The sequence below is a fragment of the Tupaia chinensis genome, unplaced genomic scaffold, assembly GCF_000334495.1.
Source record: "Tupaia chinensis unplaced genomic scaffold, TupChi_1.0 Scaffold000133_1, whole genome shotgun sequence".
Taxonomy (NCBI): domain Eukaryota; kingdom Metazoa; phylum Chordata; class Mammalia; order Scandentia; family Tupaiidae; genus Tupaia; species Tupaia belangeri.
Window position 1 is genome coordinate 2,665,620 of NW_006159602.1, and position 9,632 is coordinate 2,675,251.

Sequence of the window (9,632 nt, forward strand, 5' to 3'; positions counted from 1 at the left end):
AGATCTAAAAGTGGAATTACACACTTTACAAAAGACTCAAACCGAACTGCTAGAGATGAAGTCTATAATACAAGAAGTCAAAATCTCCCTGGAAAGCATTAAAAGCAGACTAGATCATTCAGAAAATAGAATCTCAGATGTAGAGGAGAAAATGGCTGGCCTAGAAAAATCCACCATGAAGGCTGAGAAAATGGCACAAAAATTTGAGAATAATATGCGAGAAGTACTGGATACCATCAAACGTCCAAATATCCGGATAATTGGCATTCCAGAAGGTGAGGAAACCCATAAGGGCATTGATAATCTATTCCAGGAAATCCTGCAAGAAAACTTTCCAAACCTAGAGAGGCATTCAAAGATCCAGTCCCAGGAAATACAACGGACCCCAAATAGAATCAACCCTAGAAGATCTTCTCCAAGACACATTATAGCCAGGTTGACCAAAACTGCAGACAAAGACAAGATACTAAGATTAGCAAGAGAAAAACATCAAGTTACCTACAAAGGATATCCCATCAGGCTAACAGCAGATCTCTCATTGGAAACAATACGAGTGAGGAATGAATGGGAAAATATATTCCAAGTGTTAAGAGAGAAGCAATTTCAGCCAAGAATACTGTACCTGGCAAGATTATCTTTCAGGTGGGAAGAAAAGACAAGAACATTCTCAGATAAACAAAACCTGGAAGAATTTACCAGCACCAGACCAGATCTCCAGGAAGTTTTCCAAGGGTGTTCTCAAGGGTGTGCTATATCAGGAAAATTAAATACAGACACACAGAAATAAGAGTTCAGAAACCAAGAAAGTAGCCGACTTAATCGTAGGGACAAGTCTGGAGTTGAATATTATATCCCAGAATTTAATCAGGAAAATTGAACCAGGACAGAAGATAAAAGTACATGAGACTGATAGGTTCATGCACCTACCATTTGAACAGAATCCTAACCTGTTTCCTGGCTTTAAGCAAAGTTCCTTGGCGTTTCTTTGATTTAAGTTAAAACTGGTTTTCTTAGTAGTAACGAGTGAACTCACCATTGAAAGTAGTTAGGTTATGTAGGAAATTGTGTGATCAATGCAATGTGGGTGGGAAGGGAATGGAGGACAATTTTGGACACCGGAAGTGGTGTGAGAGGAGGGTGGGAAGGGACGGAGGGTCAGAAAGAGGGGCGAAAATAATTCTAGGAACTAGAAATGGAAAATTTTTTTGTAATGTGCATGATTGAGTCACTATGCAGTGTATACTGGATGGGAAATCGCATTTTGTGTGCTGTGATGATGCTTAGGGAAGGAATGTAAATTGAGTTACAAAAAAAAAATTTCAGGAAAAAAATATATAAAAAAAATAAGATAAAATAATGACAATAAAATTAAATAAAATAGTTCTTAAAAAAATACAGGGATCAGTGTGGTCGTTAAGGTGCTAGATTCCCACATAGCTAACCATGGTTCAAGTCCTGGACCTAGCAGCTTGAAATCATTCTGGATGTGTGCGTGCACATGTGCATGCCCAAATCTCAAGAGGAAAATGGAGGAGAAGGGATTGTGGTGTGCCCATTCCCCCTGGGAGGTGATTTCTCACTTTCTCTCTCTCTCTCTTTATCTCTTGTGAGTGCAAGTGTCCTGTGGCAAAAACACATGCCAAATTATTTCCTTTTTCACTGATGGATTGGAGATCAAGTAGTACAAATGTAGGGAGAGACCTCCATGTGAGTGAGAATTTCAGGTCCTCTGAGTGTGGATATGATGCTGCTGAAGGGTAAAATCAGAGATCTGAAAACTCAGTGCTCAGCAGAAATTTCAAGGATGTCTTAGTCAAAGACCAGTGATTTTCCCCCTCATGATTAGGTGCTGGGAGGGCATAGATAAATTGTTTCCTTTCCTGGTGAGTAGTGGGAAGTGATGTATATCATGCTTCCTTTTCTGGGAAGAGGAAGGAAGACACACTAAAGTGTAATTCTTTTAAACATCATATTTTACATATAGTTGAAGCTTATGACAGCTTTCTCATCACAAGAGATGTGACAATATGCTATAGTTTATCAGTATCATTAGCACCATTAAATGACCTCGGCAAGATGTCTCTTTGGAGCGAACCACTAGATATCTAGAATGGTTTCTAAGATTGCGATGAACTAAAGACATTCTTATTTATGTATCTATTTATTTTTCTTATTTGGGAGACTGATTTTTATTTGGGCTTCTCACAGTGATTAGAGCCACTCTGTCTTTAGCTCAGGGGTCGTGTAACTAGTTAGCATGCCAGCATCTCGTTCATCATCATAATTAACCTGAAGAATCGCTCCATCAACTAAGAACAGCCATGTACCACCACCCATGGAATCGAGAAAGAGCTATCAATCTGTCAATCCTGTCTAAAGACATTCTTTTTTTAAAAAAAATTATTTAATTTTATTTATATCTGTAATGTTATTTGAAAGTAGAGATTTGGGTATTTGGGCTCTTCGCATCCTTCTCTGTAAATATCAGAGCAGTGCCTTCAGAATTAATTGCTTCTTAGATGCACAATTACTGCTCACTTAGCCCTATGCAAAGTAGGTCATTCTGTTCATCGTAATCTTGCTGTTCTGTAATTATGTGAAGAGCAAATGATTATAGATAGGGTTTCTGTGTGATTTGAAAGCAGGTAAATTTAGCATCATTAGAGAATAATTTACAGCTGAAAAAACTCAAAGTTCTTTTAAAAACATGTAGATAACATTTAAAACTTGGTAAGTTTTATTATTCTCAAGTGTGTTATGTAAGTTAGAAAAAAGCTTTGTCTTTTTCTTAGGCTAGAAAGGGCACTGACAGGTAAATAACAAGGAAGAAAAGGGCCTTGTCTCTATTTATTTCTTGACCTGGTAGAAATACTGTAACTGAAATTTATTTACACATACTTTGAACAAAGGGCCAATATTTTGTTTTTCATTTAGGTGGAGCATAAATGATGAAATTAACATTTCTCTTTCCATAGATGAAGATAAATACCAAGCTTCTCACATTGTTGAAGTATGTTAAGTGATATGGAAAATTTAATTATTAAAAGACTGTATTTATGACTTTTTCAAAATTGAATGTAGGGACCAGCAGTTGGTGTAATGGCTGTGTTGCTGAACTCCCATGTAGTCAACTGCGGTTCCAGTCCCCGACCTGGTGGCTTAAACTTATGCCAGGTGTGTTTGTGTGCATGCCTGAGATCCCAAGAGGAAAATGGAGAAGGGATTGCAGCATGATCATCCCCCCGCTGGGGGGTGATTTCTTGCTTTCTGTCCTTCTGTCTCTCTCTGTCTTTCTGACGAGTGCATGCGCCCTATAGAAAAAAAATCTCTCCAAAAGAAATATTTCAATGTGAGGGGCTGGCAGATGGCATGATGGTTAAAGCACTAGACTCCCACATGGCTGACTATGGTTCAAGTCCTGGACCTGGTGGCTTACATTCTGACTTTCTCTTTCTCTCTCTCCCTCTGTCTCTCTCTGATCAAGTTAATAATAATAATAATAATAATAATAATAATAATAATAATAAACAAAATTAAATAAATAATTCTTTTAAAATAAATGAATATGAGTTCCCTATTAATTTAGGCAGACCAAAATTCTTCAGTTAAAATTAATTAGATGAACAGAGATGTCTTCTACCTTGACTTAGTCTGCTTGCCTGCTTTCCTGCTGTTTGTTCGAATAGTTATAGTACAAAATGAAATTGATATGGCAAAGAACCAGCCTGCCTATATGGTAGTAGAAGTAGATTGTGTCTTAGTTGTGGTCTCCCTAAAAGTAGATACTGAGACAAGATTTGGTGTAAGGAGTTTACTTGGAAGTCATCCCAGAAGTATGGTGAGGAAATGAGGGAGTGAGGAAGTGAGACGGGGGTGGAAAGCCAATGAAAGAGGTGTTGATAAGTGATTATTGCTGGAGCTCCTTATTGCTGGGAATTCTTTGAGAAATTGTGTAGGCTACACATCAGGATTGAGGAAAACTGGGTGATTTACCTGGCATGGTAGGTAGAATAATGCCACACCACCCTAAAAAGTAACTATATCTACCTCCTAATCCCCAGAACCTGTAAATATGTTACCTTACATGACAAAAGAGGTCAAGCGATGGGATTGATGGGGGTATATCACTAGAGTCCTTGTAAGCGAGAAGTGGGTCAGGGTCAGAGAAGAAAATATGGCAGTGGAAGCAAATTTTAGAAAGAAAGATTTGAAGATGCTAAGCTATTGACTTTGAAGATGGATGAAGGGGCCATGAGCTAAAGAATTCAGGTGGACCCTAGAAGCTGGAAAAATCAACCTTCAGTAGGAACTAACCCTGCTGATACCTGAATTAACTCGTGGGACTGATTTTGGACTTCCGACCTCCTAAATATAAGAAAACAAATTTGTGTTTACTGCTTGATTGAAATAACGGTATTCTTTGACCAACATATTTTCAACGCATACCCCTCCTCATGCCTCAGTCTCTGGTTACCATCATTCTATTGTATGCTTCTATGAGTTCAGCTTTTTCAGGTTCCACAGTAAGTGAGATCACGTGCTATATATCTCTCTATGCCTGGCTTATTTCACTTCACATAATGTCTTCTTTGTTCATTATTTTTAAAGGATGAGTAATATTCTGTTCTGTATATATGCCATATTTTCGTTATTCATTGATCTGTTCATGAGCACTTAGCTTGATTGGCTGCTGTGAATAGGGCTACAACAAACACGAGCGTGCATGTCTCTCTCTGGCACGCTGATATCCTTTCCTTTGTACATATATCCAGTAGTGGGATTGCTGGATCATACGTAGCTCTATTTTCAGTTTTTGAGGAACCTCTATAGTGTTTTCCATAATAGCTGTACCAAAGTTCATTCACCCAGTGGTGTGCAAAGTTTCCCTTTTCTCTCCATTCTTATCAATAGTTGTAATCTTTTATCTTTTGATAATAGTCATTCTAAAAGCTATGAGGTGATATCTCATTGTAGTTTTAATTTGTATTTCTCTGATGATTAGTGATGTTGAACAATTTTTCATAAGGAGCATGTTGGACCCTGCAAGGGTTAGCCTTACAGGGGTTGCTGCACTTGGAGATGAAGTGAGATTAGAGGAGCTTAAGGAGAAGAAAAGATGACATCTGAAGATGAAAAGGAACAGTTAAAGGAACTTACTGAATTCAAACAATCTCTAGAATATAATTGGATCAGGAAATAAAAAAAATGGTGAATTAGAGGAAGAGATAATTGGATTTAAGAAGCTCTTATGAATGACGTGAAAGAATTTAAATGAATATGGAAATAGAGAAATTTGTTTCTAAGGAGATTTAAAAGATAGTCAATTTGAAATGGATATTCAAGTTAATATGCTAAAGCATCAGATTGATGATCTTACAGCAAACATGGAAACTGCATCTTCTAAATGCATCTGTATGCAGAAAATAAAATTCTTCAGCAGAAGTTGTCTTCTATGAAAACAATACAGAAGAAATGTGTAAAAAGAGATTAAGCTGAAGTTGGAACAAGAAGTTGTAAAGTTCAAAAGTCATATGGAAATGTATGGTACAACGTGTTCAAGTAGAACAATATAATTGGAATATTTAAGGAAGAGTAAGACAGTATATAGTACTTATAGTACAGTATGCATTCCTTTAAGAAGTCAATCTATTCTTTTTTTTAAAGAATTATTTTTATTTAACTTTATTTATTTATTCATTCATTCATTCATTCATTCATTTATTCATTTCAATTTGACCAGAGAGGGACAGAGCAAGAGAACGAGCAAGAGAGAGACATGTGGGAGTCCAGTGCCCCAACCACCACACTACCTGCTGGCCCTCGAAGGCAATCTATTCTTACAGACACAAGCAGCATCTCAAGAAAACTTAGAGCAGTTAAGAGAAAATAATTATGCTTCAATAAGAAGTCAGATAGTACTCAGAATGAAATATCTGGAAGCTGAACTCATCAAAATAAGAGCTTCTCAAGATTCTAATAAAACAGAATTGTAAAATATAAGCAACTCTATCTAAAAGAATCACAGGTTACAAAATCACTTTCAGATAAAAAAAAAAGCAGGAATTGGAAAGAAATATAACTAGATAACTCAAGGAAACTGCTATTGAATTTGCATCTGTATCTTGTAGAGCCTCTCCTTGAAGATCTATTGATGAGTCAAACTGAACTCAAGATTTACTTTTGAGAACATCACAAGAATATGTACACATCTTGAAGAAAAATTATATGATCTGAAAGATAAAATTTAAAATAAAAAAATATTTGCTAGAGGGTATGTGTACTTGCTGGAGGAGAAAGAGAGAGGGAGAAAGTGAGAAAGCAGCCCTCCATGGGCAATGGTCATGCCACAATCCCTTCTCTTCCACTTCTTTTGGGATTTTGGGCATTCATGCACATGTACTTGGCATGGTTTTTTGTTTTTGTTTTTTTTTTTGCCTCCAAGCTGCCAGGTCTGACATGCAAACCATGTAATTGGACATGTGAGATCCAGTCGTTGTAACACCACCATGCCACTGCCTATACCTAAAACAATTTTTTAAAAATAATTTATTTTGTTTGATAAAAAAGGTAAAATGAGGATGTATTTGTCTTTTTTCTGCTTTTCATTGTTTTTAAAAGTGAATTTTTATTCAATAAAACATTATATATTTTTTACTTTTTAAGACTTATTTTAAAATTTTATTATTTATTATTATTTAAATTTGCTAAAGGGCACATATGCTCACCAGAGAGAGTCAGAGAGAGAGAGGAGATGAGAAAGCAAGCTGCTACACCTGAGACTTGAACTGTGGTCAGCCATGTGAGAGTCCAGTGCCTCAACCACCACGCCACCTGCTGGCCCCAACATTATTATATCCTTAAAAGAAATTAAGGGTGAAAAGAAAACACACCACCAGCTTCAAACTATTTGGAACATGGTCATTCTAATACATCTTCATTTTTATTGATGCTTCCTTCTATTAATGCCTTGTATATTTCCAAGTGCTTGTAATCCTTGTCTTCATCAAACTTCTAGCTGATGTACATCAGTCCTTTCCAGTTGACTTTCATAAATATTAATTGATCATTGCTTCTACTGTTCATAGTAGTTATGTTGTGATAGAATAGTATAGTTCAAAAGCTCGATAAATATTTCACAAACACTTTTTCTTACCTTTGATCAAATTCTTTCTCCTGGTATGATTGCAAATGCTCCTCTTTGGAGCCAGAACTAGGCAACCTTGGCTTGCACATTGCCCTTTCCTGCTGTAATGTCTGCTCTCTGACATTGATTCAAGTGCAGCATTCCCTCTGAGCTTAAAAACTTAGAAAGTATCAGGAATAAAGCTTAAAAAATAAACTTGATATTTTAAAGGTGACATCCTTGTTCCTTTTCCAAAGCATTCAATAATAAGAAAACAAACATTTAGCCATCAAAATCTCTGTTCATTCAATAATGATATGAGGAATATTTGTTTTCTCTGTTGCATTTTTAAATAAATAAGAATAGAAACAAGACCATTATTATTATTATGTTCCTACTATTCACCCTTTTCTTATATTTCATACAAAAAAGTCTTTAACGTGTCAAACTGATGTAATACTAAAAAATCCAAGTTAAGAGATGGCTATTTAAATTTTATTCTCTTATTTTTTTCTAGTGAGAAGCTGGATGGAAAAACTGAAAGACAAGGTAAGGAAAGCGTTTTTCTTCCTTTGGATTTTTCATTAAGGGCATATAGTTTTTGTTTGTTTGTTTGTCTTAGATTTCTTTCTTTTTTTGTTTTGCCTTTTTTTTTTTTTTTTTTAGCCATAGGGTGTGTGGGCTCACTGGAGGGAGACAGAGAGATTGAGAGGGACAATGAGAAATCACACTCCCGAGGGGGTATGGCTATGCCAACAATCCCTTCTCCTCCTGGAATTCTGGCCACTCACATACATTTCCAGTATGATTTTCCAGCCACCAGGTCCAGGACTTGAACCATAGTCAACCATATGGAAGTCTAGCACCATAACTACCATGCCACCTGCTGGCCCTAAGGGCATATAGTTTTTTCAAATAAAAGATCTTTAGAGTAGTGAAGCTTTCGTTTATTATTATGATTTTGGTATTCTGATCAAAGATGCACTGCCACTTCTAGGTATCCAGCAAGAAAGACGTTTGTCCCTTAAATGCCTTCTTGTACACACAGGGGACTTTATTCTTTGGAGTGCCTTTCATTCTTTTTTTCTTCCCCCTTTTGGTGTGCATTCTTTATTGTGAAGAACTATTTTTTTTTTTTATTTACGTTCATTCTCTGTAAATCATTACAGCATACAAAATGAGATTTTCCATCCAGAATATTTTGCCTTTTTTCCCATCCTTGATTCCCTATCTCTCACCCTCTGCCATCTCCCACCCTCCTCCCACACTGTGTCTGGTATCTATTGTTGCTTTCTATGCCTTCCCCTCCACACACATTTTATTGTTTCACTCAATATCTTAATTAATTAAAATATTTCCAATAGCAAGCACAGCTGATATATTCATATCCATGAACACAAGTCTGACTTTAGGCATAACCCTCAGGAGTAGAATGAACATACTATAAAGTAGCACCTAGGTAGGGCTACTGCAGTCATCGAATAAGTATTTTTAATGCTTTTTTTAATTAAAAGAAAAACAATTTTAGTTTTTTTTAAACTTTTTTTAAACTTAATTTACATTCATTCCCTAAGCATTGTCACAACATACAAAATGTAATTTCCCATCCAGAATATACTGCATAGTGGCTTAATCATGCATGTTATCATCAAAAATTTTCCATTTCTAGTTTCATATATTTATCTATATACCTATGTCTGACGCTCTGTCCTTTCCCACCCTCTTCTCACACTATCTCTGGTATCTACAGTTGTCTTCCATTCTTTTCTTCCCCACATTGTATTGATCGCACAATTTCTTAAATACTCTAATTACTTTCAACAGCAAGTTCACTTAGTAATTTCAAGAAAAGCAGTTTTAACTTAAATCAAAGACATGCTAAGGAACTTTGCTTAAAACTTAAAGCCAGGAAACAGGTTAGGATTCTGCTCAAATGGTAGGTACATGAACCTATTGACAGCTCAAGACAGGACATACATCCTTAAAACTGGACCACAAAGCCTAGAAGAAAATCAGCAACGTTTTAGTCAAAAGTCATAAAATTCTATTTCACCAAATCGGTCTCATGTACTTTATCTTCTGTTGTGGTTCGATTTTCCCGATTAAATTCTGGGATATAATATTCAACTCCAGACTTGTCCCTATGATTAAGTTGGCCATTTTCTTAGTTTTTGAACTCTTATTTCTGTGTGTCTGTATTTAATTTTCCTGATATAGCACTCTCTTGAGAAGTTCTTGGAGATCTAGCCTGGTGCTGGTACATTTTTTCTTTATCTGAGAATGTTCTTGTCTTTTCTTCCCACATAAAGGATAATCTTGCTGGGTACAGTAATCTTGGTTGAAATTGCTTTCCCTTAACACTTTGAATATATTTTCCCATTCTTTCCTTGTTCACATTGTTTCTGATGAGAGGTCTGCTGTTAGCCTGATGGGATATCCTTTGTAGGTAACTTGATGTTTTTCTCTTGTCAATCTTGGTATCTTGTCTTTGTCTGTGGTTTTGGTCAAT

The 9,632-nt window shown here is 36.2% G+C and overlaps 1 protein-coding gene across 1 annotated transcript in view; it reads left to right on the forward strand.

Annotated features, from left to right (window-relative positions):
* The window catches only part of ARMH4 (armadillo like helical domain containing 4), a 136,029-nt gene that overhangs the window by 119,406 nt on the left and 6,991 nt on the right, over positions 1-9,632 (forward strand). Inside the window, exon 5 of the mRNA XM_027770429.1 lies at positions 7,641-7,672. Coding sequence (XP_027626230.1) covers positions 7,641-7,672 — 32 coding nt within the window. The remainder of the gene's footprint in view (positions 1-7,640; positions 7,673-9,632) is intronic.